The 17,963-nt window shown below is 55.2% G+C and overlaps 1 protein-coding gene across 4 annotated transcripts in view; it reads left to right on the top strand.

Moving 5' to 3' along the window:
* CFAP65 (cilia and flagella associated protein 65) overlaps nt 1-14,347 on the top strand; it is a 36,391-nt gene extending 22,044 nt beyond the window's left edge. For all 4 annotated transcript variants that reach the window (XM_032354835.1, XM_032354833.1, XM_032354834.1 and 1 more), the window contains 14 exons: nt 3,682-3,858; nt 4,186-4,252; nt 4,398-4,508; nt 6,704-6,895; nt 6,997-7,155; nt 8,499-8,642; nt 8,852-8,965; nt 9,161-9,268; nt 11,126-11,170; nt 11,610-11,809; nt 12,097-12,228; nt 12,731-13,207; nt 13,896-14,033; nt 14,147-14,347. In XM_032354835.1, coding sequence (XP_032210726.1) covers nt 3,682-3,858; nt 4,186-4,252; nt 4,398-4,508; nt 6,704-6,895; nt 6,997-7,155; nt 8,499-8,642; nt 8,852-8,965; nt 9,161-9,268; nt 11,126-11,170; nt 11,610-11,809; nt 12,097-12,228; nt 12,731-13,207; nt 13,896-14,033; nt 14,147-14,309 — 2,227 coding nt within the window. In that variant the 3' untranslated portion in view covers nt 14,310-14,347. The remainder of the gene's footprint in view (nt 1-3,681; nt 3,859-4,185; nt 4,253-4,397; nt 4,509-6,703; nt 6,896-6,996; nt 7,156-8,498; nt 8,643-8,851; nt 8,966-9,160; nt 9,269-11,125; nt 11,171-11,609; nt 11,810-12,096; nt 12,229-12,730; nt 13,208-13,895; nt 14,034-14,146) is intronic.
* The last annotated feature ends 3,616 nt before the right edge of the window (nt 14,348-17,963 follow it).

The raw sequence follows: 17,963 nt of genomic DNA, 5'->3' as shown, positions 1-17,963 counted from the left end.
CATCCATCAGGAGATCATCTGAGGTTCAGGAAGGCAGTCCGTGCTTCTTCCAGGAGTCCAAGCACAGCGAACCTTCCTTGGAAGGCTTGACTCTCCTAGGTTTTTTGTGTTGTTGTGTTTCCTTTCAATTTCTTAGAAGGCTATTTTTGAAACTTCTAGCTGGTCTTTGCTGAGCTCATAAAAAACAGACTGAAGGTTTTATTCCTGCCAAGATCAGTAAGAAATGGGGAGTGTGGACTTGGCCTGGAGGCAGCCGCAGGCAGGACAGAGCGAGAACCCCAAGAGGGAGGGGGAGCATCGGAGGGAAGAGGAGCCTAGAGTGGCCTTCCCCGCTCCCTCCGGGTCTTCTCCCCCCATGCCTCTGCTCCGGCCCGGGGAGGTGGAAGGCCTTACCGACATCAGATACTCAGGCTAACACCTCCTGGTCCCTGGTCCCTCCTGGTCCCTGCGTTCATTAAGTCTTGGCTAAACGTTTACTGGGGGCTTCTAGGCCCGGGCTCCTGACATGGCCCTCAGAATCGAGGTGCCGACAGGTCCAAGCCTGGCCCCCCAAGAGCTGCAGGGGTCTGAGGCAGGGTGATGTGGGCTGAAGAAAGCTACAACTGAGCTAGACCAGCAGCTTAGGGAGAAGACGCAGAGAGGCTGCAGAGAACCTTCCAGACAGGGATGCCTGGATGGCTCAGTTGGTTGAGCATCTGTCTCTGGCTCCAGTCATGATTCCAGGGCCCTGGGATCAAGTCCCTCTTGGGTTCCCTGCTCGGCCGGAAGCCGGCTTCTCCCTCTGCCTGCTGCTCCCCCTGCTTGTGCTTGCTTTCTCTCTCTCCCTCTGACAAATAAATAAAATCTTTAAATAAAATGGTGGTGGGTGGGGGGTAAGAACCTTCCAGACAGAGGGCCTGGTATGTACATGAGTAAGAGAAAAGGGCTCAGCCCACCTAGAGTGTTGACAGAGGAGGAGGATGGGGTCCCGGATGTGACTGGGAAGGCAGACAAAGGCCACGGCATCGGGACCTTTCTCCTAAGAGTGTGGACTTCTTCCTGAGGGCATGGTGGCGATGAAACGGGGACAGGGGACAAAGACATGATCTGCCTTCGAGACCTGCCACTCTGGTCTAGGGTGTGGGGTGCAGGGAGAGAAATGGCCTAGGAGCCTGAAGCAGGGGAGCCAGCAAGGGCGCCCCCACTAAGGGACTGGCAGGGAAAAAGGGGTCAGGATTATTTGGAGGGGGACTGAGCAAGGGCAGCGAGGGAAACAGAGGTGTCGAAACTACCCAGATAACCCCAAAGTAGCAAGATCTCCACTTGTGCTGCTGATCAGTATCCCCTGGGTAAAGTGAGGAAGCAGTTTATTCACCTGTCAAAAGACACAAAGCAAGCAACTTCCTGGCTCCCGCTGCATGTCTGCTCCTCTGAGGGTGATGGAGGGTTTGTGGGGGGCTTCCACCCCAGCCCCTGTGCCATCCACATGTGAACACAGCCCAGGGTTATTCTGTTTCCCTTGAATTTTTTTTTACAGTATTGGCACGATGCTGTGCATACTGCTTTCTGTTAGATCATTAACATTTTCACTCAGCATTATGCCCATAATGCAGATCAGTGCATAAAACTAACTCTTTTTTTTTTTTAAAGATTTATTTATTTATTTATTTGTCAGAGAAACCGCGAGCGAGAGCGAGCACAGGCAGACAGAGAGGCAGGCAGAGTCAGAGGGAGAAGCAGGCTCCCTGCGGAGCAAGGAGCCCGATATGGGACTCGATCCCAGGACGCTGGGATCATGACCTGAGCCGAAGGCAGCTGCTTAACCAACTGAGCCACCCAGGCGTCCCATAACTAACTCTTTTTTAAAAGATTTTTTATTGATTCATTTGAGAGAGATTGTGTGTGCAAAAGAGAGAACATGAGCAGGGGTAGGGGGAAAGGGGAAAAGGGGAAAGGAAGTGGGCGAAGCAGACTCCCTGATGAGCAGGGAGCCCGATGCGGGGCTGGATCCCAGGACCCTGAGATCATGACCTGAGTCCAAGGTAGACGCTTAACCCACTCACCCACCCAGACGCCCCTTAACTCTTTCTCTGTAATATTTGGCATAATATTCTGTGATATGAATGGCCCTGAAGTTATTAAACTCCTCCGGTATTGGATGACATTAGTTGTTCCCAGTGGGTTTTTCTTTCCCCCACTACAAAGAAAGTTGTAACAAACATCCGTGTGCACATGTGTGTGTGTGTGTGTGTGTGTGTGTTGCTGTGCACACGTGTGTCAGCATGAGCATGTGCACGCATACCTTTATTCCTGCAGGTTAGTTCCCCAGGAGAAAATTCCCGAGTCAAAGGGCTCATGCAGTTTTTATTCTAGTAGATGCTGTCAAAATTCCCACAGCAGAAAGTGGTAGCTGTGCCTTCTCTCCTTTCCTGTTTGAAGATGTCTGTTCTTTCAAAACTTCCAGTGTTGAGTGGAACTGTTTATCACATTCCTTTATTTTATTTTACTTTATTTATTTGACAGAGAGAGAGACAACGAGAGAGGGAATACAAGCAGGGGGAGTGGGCGAGGGAGAAGCAGGCTTCCCGCTGAGCAGGGAGCCCAGTGCAGGGCTCAATCCCAGGATCCCGGGAACATGACCTGAACCGAAGGCAGAAGCCTAAAGACTGAGCCACCCAGGCACCCCATGTTTATCACATTTCTGATGTGAAACTATTTTAAGACTGATTCAAGGGAGGGGCGCCTGGGTGGCTCAGTGGGTTAAGCCTCTGCCTTCAACTCAGGTCATGATCTCAGGTCCTGGGATCGAGCCCCGCATCAGGCTCTCTGCTCAGTGGGGAGCCTACTTCCCTCTCTTTCTCTCTGCCTGCCTCTCTGCCTGCTTGTGTTCTCTCTCTGTGTCAAATTAATTAATTAATTAATTTAAAAAGAAAGAAAATTCCATAAAAAAAAAAAAGACTGATTCAAGGGAGTCTAGGTTTGCGGTTTCCTCCATTCTTTGAGCATTTCCCCTTTGACTGCTCCCTGTCCCTGCCATCTGCCCCGTTTGAGGCCAGTTCTCTGCTGTGTCTCTGTGAGTGGAGGGGTCCTCCTTTTCAGATCATAACTCGGGGACCCCTTCACCTCTCGCTGTGTTAACCAGCTTGAGGGCAGTATGCACTTTCCCACAACATGAGGCATTTGGGGGACATGAATTCTATGCCCAGACTTGCTCTAGATTCGAGAACACCAGCCCTGCTGGGGCATCTGTTCTCCGCCCCAGGCTCACGCTGGCCTAGACACCCTCCCCCTGAAGGGAGGGGGTGCTGGTATGTGCTGCCAGCATTTGTAGGTGCTTCAAATGGCCCTCCCTAAGGGCTTTGTCACACAACCATCCCCCTGGGCTTAGTGGCTAGCTAGCTCAAAGTTACCCATATACACGGGTTGTCCCCCTTGACTCCTGTCCCTGACAATGGAAGCCCCAGTCTCCACTTTCCACTCCATCACCAAGGACCTGCTGCCATTTCTGGGTTTGGGTTTGGGGTCGTTATGAAGTGAGAGTCCGCTAGAGCCATGTTTGCTCAGCCACGTGTGGGGCAGCTTGCCAAATCGGGTGGGGGAGGGAGGGAGTAGGGGAGGCCTCCTGGGAGGCCTCCATCCACTCCGCCTGCTGTGTAGAGCTCCCACCTCTCTGTTCTAAAAGGCTTGCACACCCTCTTCCAGGGCCTTCCTCTTTCCAAGTGACCAGCAGATTGACCTGGAGTTGTGGGCGCAGCAAGCGGAGTTTGACGCCACTGAGCTTCACCAAATGCGTGTGCAGGACAACTGCGTATTCTCCATCAGCCCCAAGGCTGGGAGCCTGGGTCCCGGGCAGGAGCAGGTGGTGGAACTCAAATACAGGTGCTCCTCCCATGCCTGTCCACACTTCCGGTCCTGGAGACCCACCCCCACCCCCACCCCCCCCACCCCCCACCCCCGGCTTTCCCTGTGCTCCCAGAGTAGCTCCTCCTTGGACTCTGGTGACTCCACCACCAGGGTGCGCACCGCCAAGGGAGGACCCTGTCCAACCACTTGGCAGGGAGGCTTCATGTCCCTCTTGCCCTATCCCAGCTCGGGGGGTTCCTTCCACACTCTCCCAGGGGCTGGCCCCCTCAAAGCTACAGGCACTTTGCTCTCCTGCGGGTACTGGGGCTCTGTAACTTCAGCCCAGACTCTCCTCCCTTCCAGCCACGTGTTCATTGGCACTGATCGCCTCCCAGTGCTCTTCAAGGTGTCCCACGGCCGGGAGATCCTGGTGAGACCCTCGACCTCATTCTGTCCTGGACACCCGAGAGAGGAGCAGGGAACTGTGCCCCTGGGGACCTAGGGTCCAGAACTTTGGGCTGGGTGCTTCTGTTCCTCCTGGGGAAGGATGCTACTCATGGGCTTTCTATTTCCAGCTAAATTTCATAGGTGTGACAGTGAAGCTGGAGCAAAAGTATGTGCACTTCACCTCTACTAGCCACGAGTTCGTCCCTGTCCCCATTGGCAACACACTGCCCCCAAGGCAGGTGAGTGGTCTACGTTGTCCCAGTTACCAAGAAGCCTAAGCATTGATCTCTGTGTATCTGCATCAGCCCTCTACAGGGTAACAAAGACCTTGTCCTCCAGAAGCCCTCACGCTGAGAGGTGGGGCTACGGGTCAAACACTGAGTTTGGGTAACTGAGAATGATCCAAGATGAGAGGCTTCTGCTTCCTGGTGCCTGGTGTGAAGCCCTTTGCCTCATTCCCATGTTCTCATGCAAAAGCAGGGGGTTCTCTCCCCTAGCACAGGATTCTTTGAACTTCTTTGACCAGGAATCACACTAATATATTTTGGATAATAATCCCATAATAATCCCATAAGTACGCAACATATACTTAAAACAAAATATCACAAATTAGTATGCACACTACTACATGCAAAGTGTTCGGACGTTTTCCATTTTTACTTTATTCTGTTCCACCTGCTAAATTGCTTTCATGACCTGCTTACTAATAGGTCTCAGCCCCAGGTTGAAAATTGCTGCTCCAGGAAGGACGTTTTTCTGAAGTGTGAAAAACTAGACTATGAATCCTTGCGAAGCTATAGAATTTTCTTTATCAAGTGGAGGGAATTGGGTTCCTTTGCTCTGAACATGTACACTGGAAATCTCCTAGAGGGGGATGTAGTATTTCCCCAAACATGTCATGGCTGTGAAATTTCTTTTTTTTTTTAAACATTTTTTTAAAGACTTTATTTATTTATTTGACAGACAGAGATCACAAGCAGGCAGAGAGAGAGGAAGGGAAGCAGGCTCCCTGCTGAGAAGAGAGCTGGATTCGGGGCTCGATCCCAGGACCCTGGGATCATGACCTGAGCTGAAGGCAGAGGTTTTAACCCACTGAGCCACCCAGGCGCCCCAGCTGTGAAATTTCTAACCATTTAGAAGTCCTTGTATTTCTGAACAGAAGTCTCTGGTCCTCCAGCCTAGAGTCAGAGGAATGGGCTTTCGGGACCTGGGAGACCATCCTTTACCCTACTGGCTTCCTGGAAGCCCCCCTCCCCACCCAGGCCAAGGCTACAGAGGCCCAGGTCCTTGAAAAGGAAAGCACTGATTGGTGCCCCCTGGAGAGCTTTCCTGAGAGACTAGACCACTTCCCTGTGGGGTCCTGAACATAGACACTGGAAAATGCCCCCAGATCTAGAGCCGGGAGATCCAACCGTGCCTCCAAGCAATCTCCAGAACTGGCCAAGCTTCCTCTTTCATTCATGAGAGGATGACAGACGGTGGCCTGGACCCATGAGAGGACAGCAGAAGTAGAAGTGAACAGATTTAATTTACATTTTGGAGGCAAAATCGTAGGGACTTGCTGGGGCTAGCTTGAGAACGTAGGAGAAAGACAGGGATTGAGCTGTATTGAATTCCTAGTTGGAGCATTTACTGAAAGGAGGTGCACTCCGAGGCAGTAGGGAGGTAGAAATAGGCTTTCTAGTGAAGAGTTGGGTTTTTACCAAATTTGAGATGTCTGTGAGACGATCAGTGGCTGGCAAGGGGGCAGGAAGGGCTTGGGAAGCGGAAGTCGGATACCAGGTCTGAAGCTTGGACGTGGCCCAGGCTAGAGAAATAAAATCAGCATATTCAGGAGTGCGTGCTGGAAAAGATGAGGAGACAAGACCTAGGTCCGGATGAACTGTTTGCTCTCTCTGGCTTCCATTTTCCTATCCTAAAATGAAGGCTTGGACCAGAAGATCTTGGGTTTCTTCCAGGACATTCTGTGATTCCCACACTTTGGAGTTAGTCTTGGGGGACATCATAGCTTCCTTCCCCTCCCTCCTCTGCCTTTAAGCAGGACTGCCTCTAAGGGCAGACGTGGAAAGTGGCAGCCTCCCGGAGGGTTAGAACGAGAGCCTGAAGGGCTAGAAGGGTGCGTGCATGGACAGTTCTGTAAATCCCCATGCTAGAGACACAAGTGTTAGTGTTGTCTTATACCTTGACAAAAGTAAGTGAATAGCAAATAAGGATTACAGATTATCCTAAAATGTCCCAGACTGAAAATGCAGTTACATACTTCTTGGATGATCAGGCCATAATGGAAATCAGAGGTGGTTAGGGGGCTCTGGAGCGGTAAAGTCACATCATGGAGATCAGCCTGTCTTCCCACCTTGGACATAGAATCCCAGGCTCTCTATGCTGCAAACCCTGATCTGGTGTGGAAACTTCATTATTCCTGCCCCCCTTGCAGATTTATGAACTGTATAATGGTGGCTCGGTGCCTGTGACATACGAGATCCAGACCAACATCCTGTCGCAGGTTCAGGAAAAAAATTTCGATCACCCCATCTTCTGCTGCCTCAATCCCCATGGGGAGATCCAGCCGGGCACAACTGCTCAGGTCTTGTGGATCTTCTCCCCTATTGAGGCCAAGACCTACATGGTGAGCCGCAGCCTGGGCTGAGTAAGGGCGGGGGTTGGTGTTGGCCTCCCTCAGCAAGCCTTGCTCTGACCAGTCCCTTCCCCACCCTCCTAACTTCCTAGGTAGATGTACCCATACATATCCTGGGATGGAACTCAGCCATCATCCGCTTCCAGGGCGTGGGCTATGACCCCCAGGTCATGGGGGACACAGCCCCATTCCACAACATCTCCTCTTGGGACGACCACTCCATACATTCCAGGCTGATGGTTCCTGGACAGGTAGGGGTAGGGAGGTGGAAGGCCTGAGGCCTAGGAGGAGCCTGAGGGCCCCCGGTGGCCAGGGCAGAGGGAAGTTGGGAAGGAAATGTGATAGAGGTGATAAGGGAGGAATACAGAAGTAAAGCCTGGAACTTGACCTCATCAAGCAGGCAGGACTGGCTCCATGAGAGGCTTACCCTGCCCCCTAGTGCCCACAGGTGTTCCTGCTCAAGTCACTCTGGGAATTGGGATGGGGATTTTGGAAGGGATAGAAGGAAGCTCTCCCATTTTAGGGCTGTAAAGTATTATCTTCACACAGAACAGTCCCTCCCTGGACCTAGATGGATTTTGCCATAAAATATCTAGGGTCAATAACCCCATCTTTAGTTCAAACACACCCCACTGTTGGGACGTCTGACCCATTCATTCATCCACCCAACTGTCCATCTCCTCCCACTGGCCCACATGCTCATGTTTTTTAAAGATTTTATTTATTTATTTGACAGAGAGAGATCACAAGGAGGCAGAGAGGCAGGCAGAGAGAGAGAGAAAGGGAAGCATGCTCCCTGTCAAGCAGAGAGCCTGATGCGGGACTCGATCCCAGGACCCTGAGATCATCACCAAAAGCCAAAAGCAGAATCTTAACCCACTGAGCCACCCAGGGTCCCCCCACATGCTCATTTACTCATCCACCCAACCATCTGCTCACTCACTTCTCCATCCATCCTTCCGTACAGCCACCCAGTTGCTATACACCTATACATTGGCCTGTCCAGCCTTCCACTCCTACCCTCTCTGGACTCTAACTGCATGACGAGCACTTTGGAGGCCCTGAGGACACAAAAAAGAGCCCGAAAAAGTCCCAGCCCTGGAGACATTCAGGGTCTGGACAGAGAGGAAGTGTCCCTCCCATGTGACCTCAGTCTTTCCAGAGCCCCTACTGTTCTGTTCCCATTGACAATGCCAACTGCTGATCCCCCCCACACACACCATTAATCTACAAGCATTCTTCAGGGATTCAAATTATGGTGACTTTAGTTCTCTAAGCAAATTCTGATTTCTCAGCCCTCCCAAGCCTATTTTAATGGTCAAAAGCATAAGCTTTAGGGTGAGACTGTCTGGGTTTATCCCCACTGTGCCTATAAGAGACTTTTGGACAAATTCTTTATGCTCTCTAAACCTTAGCATCACTGGCTGCTGCTAAAGCAGCACTTTACTGGCTGTAAAGTGGGGACGACAATAATACGTGTATCACGGGGGCATGGTGAGGATCAAATGCCTGTGAACTGCCTACCCTGATGCCTGCCGAGGGCACTCGGTAACTTCACCTCCCCAAGTGGGTGCTGTGTTGTCTCCACAAACAGAACGTCTTCCTGTCCCAGTCCCATATCTCCCTGGGAAACATACCTGTGCAGAGCAAGTGCAGCCGCCTGCTGTTCCTCAACAACATCTCCAAGAGTGAGACAATTGACTTTGAGTGGCAGCTGCAGCCTCTAGAGTTTGGGGAGGTGAGAGTCCCATATTTCCAGAGAATCAGAACCTCTAGCAGGACTCCAGGCCCACCTTATTCCACCCCATCCTGTCCCATCTTGTCCTATTTCACCCCACCTAACCCCTCCCCTCCCCATCCCATACCGCCCCATCCTGCCCACCCCATTTCATCCCACTCTATCCCATCCCTGTGAAGCTCCAGAGACTCCTTCCCCCAAACAAACAGGTGTCTGTGAGTCCCATGACAGGAAAGGTGGCTCCTGAAGAGACGATTCCCTTTGTGGTGACCCTGAAGGCCTCAGTGCATGCCAGCTTCTACAGCATGGACCTGGTGTGTAAGGTAGGGCCAGCATCAGAAAGAAGCCGGGATGGAGCATAGCTCCCAGTACTGGGATGTGGCGTTGGGGGTGGTGGTGGTCTATGAGATCCCCAGACCTTTACTGAAAGGCAGGGGCCAGCCCCTGGAAGAGTGAGGGGTCCACAGCACACAGGTCCTCCAGACCTTGGCCTTCTCCCTCCTTGTCCTGGGCTACAGGTATACCGACAGAAACTCCTAAACCAATACCATAAGGAACTACAGGAGTGGAAGGACGAGGAAATACGGCAGGAAGTGGAGTTCACCATCACAGATAGGAAAGGGAAGGTGAGTGGGTCTTGAACATCACAGATCTTTCTGATTGGCCTTACCAGAGGGGAGAGAGGTGAGGGTGTGAGGTGGTCCTACATGCAAAACTGGCCAGCCTGTCCTAGATCAGCTTGCTTCCATTAGACCAAGCAGAGCATCTCCCCAAGAGATGCTGTTCTGTACACAGAAGACTGGCTGACCATTCCCAGCCTCGTGTAGCCAGTGTTTAATGGGTGCCTGCTAAGTGCTGGGCACCGGGGAGCCAAAGGAGGCAAGACAGCTCACCTTCTGATGGAAAACGGTGTGGGACAGGGGTTTCAGAGGCAGACTCTGGAGACAAGTTGCCCAGTTTCTATTCTTGGCTTTGAAGATTTCTAGTTCTGAGATCTTGGTCAAGTCACTTATTGTCTCTGTTCCCTTAACTATAAAATAGGGGTAATGGGTCATCTGGGATTGAGTTCAAAATAATCCAGGAGTGCCTGATGGTGCAGTCAGGGAAGCATCCGATTCTTGATTTCAGCTCAGGTCATGATCTCAGGCTCTGCCCTCAGCAGGGAGTGGGGTTGAGATTCTCTCCCTCTGCCTCTGCCCCTCCCCCAACTCACTCGTGTATGCGCAGGTGCTCTCTCAAATAAATAAATCTTTTTTAAAACTTATTTATTTGACAGAGAGAGATCACAAGTAGGCAGAGAGGCAGGCCCCCCACTGAGCAGAGAGCCCGACACAGGGATCGATCCCAGGACCCTGGGATCATGACCTGAGCCAAGCCGAAGGCAGAGGCTTTAGCCCACTGAGCTACCCAGGTGCCCTTAAATAAACAAATCTTAAACAAAAATCCAGAAGTGGGGCACAGATGAGACAAGACTGGCCGTGACCTGCTGATTGTTGAAGCTGGGTGGACTCTTGGTACATTCTCTCTACTTTCCAATGCATTTGAAATTTTCCATATTAAGAAGGTTAAAAATAAAAGTTTAAAAAATATTTTGAATGCAAGTAAAATAGTGTCCGCTTCGCAGCACTGTTGTGAGGATCGAATGAGTTAAAGCCTGCGAAGTGCCTATAACAGTGCCTCGTACCCAGGAAGCACGCACTAAGCAGGCTATTCCTATCGGTAGGGGAGACGGAGAGTAAAGGTGAGACCACACAGCCCTCTTGGTTCCTCCCCCAGCTTCCCAGCCTCCCTGGGCTGCTATTCTTTTTTTAATTTTTTTTTAAGATTTTATTTATCCATTTGACAGAGATCACAAATAGGCAGAGAGGCAGGCGGGGGCAGGGGAAGCAGGCTCTCCGATGAGCAGAGAGCCCAATGAGTGCTCCATCCCAGGACCCTGGGATCATGACCTGACTTGAAGGCAGAGGCTTTAACCCACTGAACCACTCAGGCGCCCCTGGGCTGCTATTCTTGCATCTTGCTCACCTCTGTCCTCACCACACTCAGCCCCCAGGGAGGCTCTGCTCCCCTCTGAAGCTCTGGCCCAACTATGAGGGCACAACCTCCTGTCTGGAGGGTGTGGGAGAAGGGATTTCTGGATTAAATCTTAATAAAGGAGAGAATTTCCTTATCGCACTGAACTGCAAAGTTCCGAGGCACAAGGACAAGCACCCTTGGTACAGTCTGCGTATATTTGCTCACACCTCCTTTTTTTCCTTCAGCTGGGTGATCTGATTTTCCTTGTCTGCGGGCAGCACTTCCCTAAGGAAGGTCCTGGAAGGGGGTGTGGCTGGGAGGTGGGGGAGATCAGGAGGGCAGCAGGTCCTGGCATTGGCTGCTGGCACCTCCCCACCCCCCACCTCGTGGGTTGGCAGAAAGGGTAAGAAGAGGGAAGTCCCTCCAGTCTTCTTATATCCTAAGTACGGGTCTCTTTGCTTCCACAGAGAGAAGAATATTGTAGAGCCTGTGCCCCTAAGAGGAAGTACAAGGTGAGCTCATATGCCCCGTCTCCTTGGGATAAATTGAGCAGTCCTTTCTTTTTTTTTTTTTTTTTTAAGATTTTATTTATTTATTTGACAGAGAGAGAGATCACAAGTAGGCAGAGAGGCAGGCGGGGGGTGGGGGGGAAGGAAGCAGGCTCCCTGCTGAGCAGAGAGCCTGATGAGGGGCTGGATCCCAGGACCCTGGGATCATGACCTGAGCTGAAGGCAGAGGCTTTAACCCACTGAGCCACCCAGGTGCCCCTTTCTTGCTCCCAGAGATACTCCCAACTGCTGGCCCAGCCTCCTGGAAGGGAGGGATGGAAGTGCCAATGGGCGGGGTCACACTTCGATTTGGCTCCAAAGGCCTGGTTGGGGGGCTAGAGACCCATTGGTGAGGGAGTAGCATCCCCAAATCCTTGTCATCCACGTCTCTCCCTTTCCAAAGACGCTGCCCCCCATCAAGAGTCAGCAGCCTCTCAACCGGCCTGTCAGCTGGAAACTTAAGATCCCAAAGAAGAAGATATTGTGGCCCCGTCCCCAGCCGCCCTCGCCAGGCATGCTGTGCTTGAGCCTCACGGCCCGTGCTCATGCCCCCGACGACTTCCTGGCCAACTGCTCTGGCTTTCCCCAGCACTTCCTGCACCGGTGAATTCTCAGGCAGGGAGGGGGTTTCTGCTGCTTGGGAACCCACCTGGGCTTCTTGCCCTTCCTCCTTCCTTACCTTTCCAACTTGGAGCCTCTCCAGGTCCTGTGCTGACCCTGGGATTTGGGCTTTGGTCCCCATATGCCATAGCATTACATTTGGGCCAAAGCGGTGGGCTGTCCCAAGCTCATCTATGTTCTGACTGGATGGCCACCGCCACTGCTCATGACACTCCCCACCCAGCATGGTGGCTTTCCCAGGCCACTCAGAATGTCATGGCCTGCTCCAGGGAGCTGCCAAAGAGGAAATACCACAAGGAGGAAAAGTTGGAGTCTTCTGAGGAAGAAGCCCAAGACAAGTGGGCCCCCATCTCCAAGCAGGAGAAGCAGCTCCTGATTGACTGTCTCACCACCATCATCAGGTGATCTCACCAGCTTGGCCAGCCAGCTCTGTGTCCACCCATGGCCCCTGAGGTCCCAGCCCTTCCTTTCCTGAAAAATAGAATTTCCCCACAAGATCCTTCTACTGGTGGCCCCAGGCCCTGCAGGATGGGGCAGCTCTAATGGAGCTTGCTAGAAGGATCCTCAGGGCTGGATCCTGAGTTCTGTCCTGTCCAGGGCTAGTAGATAAAGTCTGAGCCAGTTCACTGTCTCCCTGGGGTTCCTGTTCCTTATCTGCATAACTCTGACCTCCTGGCTCTGTCTCTAAGATCCGGTGGAGCTCAGAGATGCCTTCCTCCAAAGGAGGGGTGGGCGGGGCAACTGACTCAGGGCTGGCCTCCCCCACCAATCACCCATTTGTAGACACAGAAGTCAGGAACTGCCCCTTGAGGCTTGGCTCTGAAGCCAGAGCCCCACAGGGGGTGTAAAGTCCCCCTGGCAAGCCATCTTGGCGAGGACCTCCTCCTCCTGCCTTCCACACAGGGGTCTGCTAGAAGACAAGATATTCCATGAAGCCGTGGACCAAAGCCTGGTGGAGAAGATGCCTTACTTCTGCCAGTTCTGGAATGAGCAGTCAGCCAAGATCACGGCCCAGAGCAACACCCTGCAGTTAGCACCTGTCCTGTCTCCATCCTCCAGCAGCTGGGAGGCCAGCAGAGACAAGGAGTCCGAGGAGGACAAACTGAGGCGGGACAAGAAAGTGGGGGAAGAGGAGGAGGAGAGTGGAGAGGAAGAGGAGGAGCTGGACGAGGAAGAGGAGGAAGAAGAGGAGATAGAGGAGGAGGAGACAGGCAAGGGGGAGCAGGAGGAGGGGGCGAAGGAAGAGAAGTCGTCCTGGACGGAGACTGAGCCCACACTGCAGCCCACATCCCAGGAGTCCCTGAAATGGCAGTGGCAACAGCAGCTGAAGGTCATGGTGAAGGAGGAACAAGAGCAGGATGAGAAGGAGACCATCAGCCGGTGAGCAGCCAGACCTGGCTGAGGGTTCGCAAGGCAGGTGTGTGCAGAAGGATCCCAGGAGGCCGTGGTGCGCTGGGAGCCAGCCTCTGTCTGGATGCAAGGCTCTTCCCAGCTCAGCGTTCAGTGACATCCCGCTGGTACCTTAAGGCCTTCAGCGAGGTATTTACAGAATGCCGATCTGGGCTTTAGTTATTCCCTCCCAGACCCGGCTATTAAACCATTTTCTATCACACCACTTCCAGGGCATAGTTGAATGGTTTTCTAGAGCCAGGAGAGACGTGCCAGCTTTTCCTGGAGGGACTTTGCCTGGGGCTGCTCTGTGGCCCTTCCTGTCTGCTTTGGGATCCCTTAGGCCCTACCCAGTCCCTTGGGCACCTCCTCACAGGTTGATGCCTCTCCCCGGGACCTGGCTCTGAGATGGGACCGACAACTGCCTGGGTTCCCAGCCCACCACTTGTTCCAGCGGCAGGATGTTTGGCCACTTGGTCCCTTTGAGCCACAGTTAGAGCGTCTGTAGAGTTGGAACAAGGATGCCTTATAGTGCTGGGCGGGCGGGGAGTGGGATGAGAATCCACGTAGACTGAGCCCAGGGCACACACGGCACAGCACGGAAGAGGCCCGCGGAGAACACGAGCGCCGTCGATGGCGGTGCTGACACCCGCGTCCTGCCCCCATCCCCGCCCCGCAGGCTCCCAGCGTTCGCCAACCTGCAGGAGGCGCTGCTGGAGAACATGATCCAGAACATCCTGGTGGAGGCGAGCCGCGGGGAGGTGGTGCTCACCTCGCGGCCGCGCGTCATCGCCCTGCCGCCGCTCAGCCCTTCCAGGTGTGGGCGCCGACTGCGCCGGAGGGGCGCGAGGGCCGCGAGGGGCGGCAGGGGCGGGTAGGCTCGGCCCGAAGGCTCTCTCCTACCTCCCTCTGGGGCTTTCTGTCTTCCAGGATTGAGACTCCCGACTTGCTTTCGGCGGCGCCCCTTGGGCTGCAGCAGGCCGAGGTGTCCCGCTTGGTGGTGCCGCCCCCTAGCGACTCTTTGAGGATGCCACACCCCAGCCCCGCCGACTTGCGGCCCTCCGTGCCCCCCTCTCCACTGCCCGGCCACTAAAGCATCTAGCCTTCTGTATCTGCCTTCACTTTATTTCCCCGACGCAGAAGGAATTCTCGAGCGCGCTCTGGGAGGGACAGATGGTTGGAGTGGCTGAGGTGGACTGCGGCGACCCGTTGCAGACTTGGGGGTGGGGAGGTTGCTTCTCTCCACTCCGCAGCATAGCCGGGCCAGAGTTCTGGCCGCTCGCTGCTGGGCGCTGGACGGGGTTTGGCCAGTGGAGGGCGCTTCGGGCGGGCCTAATTAGCCTTTGCTGCGAATTGCCTGGCGGACAGAAACTGAGCGCCAGGCGGTATCCGCGCAGCAGGTGGCTGCAAGGCGAGGTGACCACCCCTCCCCTTTCCCCGTTGCTTCTGCTCCTGGGCTCGGCCCCCTCCCCCACCGGCCTTTTCTCAGTATCTGTCTGGCTCCGGGGACTGAGCTAAGAGGCTGAGAAGGAAGGGAAACCGAGGCACATCGCAGAGCGCTAAGAGCTACACTTTGGGATGCGGGCTGAGGTCACAGCTAGACAGTGGCCCACAGGCCCTACTAAGAGACTCCCATCGCGAATCTGAATCCCCAGCCCAGGTGATGTCCCACCCTCCCTAGGATACCCACCTCGCGCTCCCCCTAACCTCCCCCCCGCGGCCTCTGTCCTCAGCTCCTCCCCCGCCTTCCAGGCAGGTGGGTGGAAAAGTGACATCTGGTGTTGTTCCAGAGGCGCCCAGGTCCCCGACACCCCCCCTTCCACCCCGCGGCCAAGGCCTCGGAAGAGCTCCTGCCCCAGAGCCCAGGCGGGGGCGGGGAGGGGGAAGGGGTGCTCCGCCTCCTCTGAGTCAATATTTGCTCCAAGCAAACGGGCGCCCGGACAGGTGTGAGCGTGTGTGCGTGTGTGTTTGTGTGTGTGTGTGTGTGTGTGTGTGTGTGTGTGTAGGGGCGGGGACTGAACAGGCCGTATAAGAGCGCGCGGAGCCCAGGCTCCCGCACAAGCTCCGGGGAGTAGGCTGGGGACCAAACCAAGCAGGGCCCGGCCAGGTGAAGGGTGGCCAGGAAGGGAGGAAGGGAGGGGCTGACCAGGTGCGCACCTGCGGTGCCGCCTCGGCCGGCTACGTGTCAGCCGCAGACGCGCGCAGGTGAGGGCGGCGGCCAGCGGCGCGCGGTGTGGCACTGCGTTCGCAGAAGACCAGGACTTGGAGATCGCCCAGGGCCTCAGCCAGGCCCCCGGCCTTCCGCTCCCGCCCCGCGACGAGCCCCTCGCACAAACCGGACCTGAGCGTTTTGTTCGTTCGGCTCGCGTGAGGCAGGGGTGGCCTCTCAGCACCCGCCCGGGGGCCGGGCCCGACCGCCACGCAGGCACCTGCCGCCACCGCCGCCATACGGGTCGGAGAGGCCGCGCGCCGCTCCCAGAGGAGATCCGGCTCCCATCCGGCCCGCCCTCCCTGCCTTGTCCTGCCTGAAACTCATGGGCTGCCCGGCTTGATTCGGGTCATTTGGGCCAGCCTAGCAGTCTCCACCGGGTGGCATAAGGGGCTGTGGCAGGAACGGGAGCCCTTCCGGAGGTGGAAACCCAGCTTCTAGTCCCGCTCTGTCCCAGCGACTTCTATGGCCTTGGGCAAGTCATTTCCCAGCCTCTCCCGCGGTTTTCCCCTTTGCTCCATGAGAGCCCCGCAAATCCTGATTTCTGGCTTCTAGCAATAATTCTGAGCCACCCGACCTGGGAAGCTGGAGGCCCTCAAGGGGTTGGAGCGGTAGCTGTGAGTTGTGGAAAATCTGGGTTGGGGGGGGGCTATGGCCAGGTGAAGATCAAGTGTGCTTCTCCAGATCTGTTTGGGGCTGACATCCCAAGGGTTCACTCCCTGCCATCTCCCTGGCCCCTCTGTCTTCCCGTGTGGGAGACACACAGACAGACTGATTGAAAAGGACACACTCAGGGTCCAGTAGCCCTTGCCAGATGGGGTCCCCAGGGAAAACAGCACACCCCCTTTCCCAAACTCCATAATCCCGAGGCTGCCTGTTTCACGCAGCTACAGATGGGGTGAGAGTGGGTGTGAAGGGCCCTTTTCTTAGGCAGGAGAACCCAAACATGAGACAGATCGGCCACCTTGTGCAGGGATTCCCAAGGCTAAGATCTGACATGGGGGAGGGGGTGGAGACTGCCCTAGACCCTGGCCTCCTGCCTCCAGAGTCTAGCACTGAGGGTTCCCCATGCAGCCTGAGGCCAGTCTGAGCCCTTAGCTGAGTCTCTGTCCTTTGACTCTGGTGTCCTCCATTCCTCCTCCCCCAAATGGATGGTGATGCTGGTCTAGCCCCAGAGAGGAGCTAGTTGTAGTTGGCAAGTGGAGGAAAGCCTCAGCAGTGAGAAGCTACAGTTTCCCCTTAAGGTGAGGAAGCATCATGGGGTAGGGACTCTACCACTACACACCCAGGCAGGGGTCACCCCCCTCCCCGGGGGGCGGGGGGGGGCGGAGAGAGAACGAGGGTTGGGTTGAGAGTCACTGGTCCCTTCCAGCTCCATCTTGGATGTTCCTGGAAGTACTGGCCTGTCCCTTCTACCTGTCCCTTCTACCCCATCAGCCTCAGCCTCCTACCCGCAGGCAGGCCCCAAGGGATCTGCTGAGTCCTCCCTGCAGAGAAAGGGAGGGGGAGGGGTGAGATGGCTTGACAGATTCCAGACTGTTCTGGGAGGGGGCAGACCTCAGCAGCCCTGGAGAGGGAGGCATCGATGTTCCCCAGGCTGGGGTGTGTGCAGCCCCCTTCCTGCCCTCCCTGACCAGGCTTCTGTCCTGGACCTAGCCCTCTGCTTCTTTCCTCTGGCACTGAATGATTTGCCTGTCCGGGGTTGGGCCTGCTCCCCCCCCCCACCCCGGCACATCTTCCCTGTGTCTGTGGGGCTTCCTCTTTTCTCCCTAATCGTGGAAGGGGGCTGGAGCGCTCCACCTCTGGCTGGGATTTCAGATCTTGGGGTGCACAATGAAGAGCTCTCCCCCATGAAATGATCCTCATCTGCACAGTCATGGGGGGGCGGGTTTGGGAAGAATGAGGCCACCAAGGGTTGGGTCTGCCCTTGTGACTGAGAGCCACTTGCCTTTCCCCTCCCCCCAAGACCTAATTTCCCCAGACCTCCAACCCCTATCCCCAAGACCCGCATTTCCTGACCGAGGCTAGCGATCAGGCCTCCCATCCAAGTCCCTCCTCCCAGCTAGGCCAGGGGCGGAGACTCCAGGCGCCGGGCTGGCCCGCAGGTGCGGGGCTTGGGGAGGGGGGGTTGCTCAGCAGCTGGTGTTCGAGCAGCCCCTTACCCCTCCCCCTTCCTGCTCCCAGCCAGAGCCTGCTTCCTGTCATCCCCGTCAGCACCCCAGGCGGGGGAGGGGACAGGTAGTGGAGGAAGCGGAAAAAGGGACTGTGCAGTTGGAGCGTGGACAGCCTCAGGACTGGGAGAGCCGAGGAGAAATGGGGAGGGGAGGAGAGTGGAAAACACAAGCAGGGCGGGAGGACAGCCCCCCGCCCCCGTCCCCCTTGAAAGCCAGAGGTAGGAAGAGGGCAGAGAAAAACCATAGAAGAAGAACAGAGGCAACCGGACATAACCAGGGATGTACAATTCTGAGAGATGTAAAGATGCCAGGTCAAAGGTCAGGGTAATCGGAGGTGGAAGGCTTGATGTGTGCAGAGGTAGCG

This window comes from Mustela erminea, chromosome 8 (genome assembly GCF_009829155.1).
Source record: "Mustela erminea isolate mMusErm1 chromosome 8, mMusErm1.Pri, whole genome shotgun sequence".
Taxonomy (NCBI): Eukaryota; Metazoa; Chordata; class Mammalia; order Carnivora; family Mustelidae; genus Mustela; species Mustela erminea.
The sequence above is the reverse complement of the archived record's forward strand: the minus strand, read 5'-3'. Positions and strand labels throughout refer to the sequence as shown.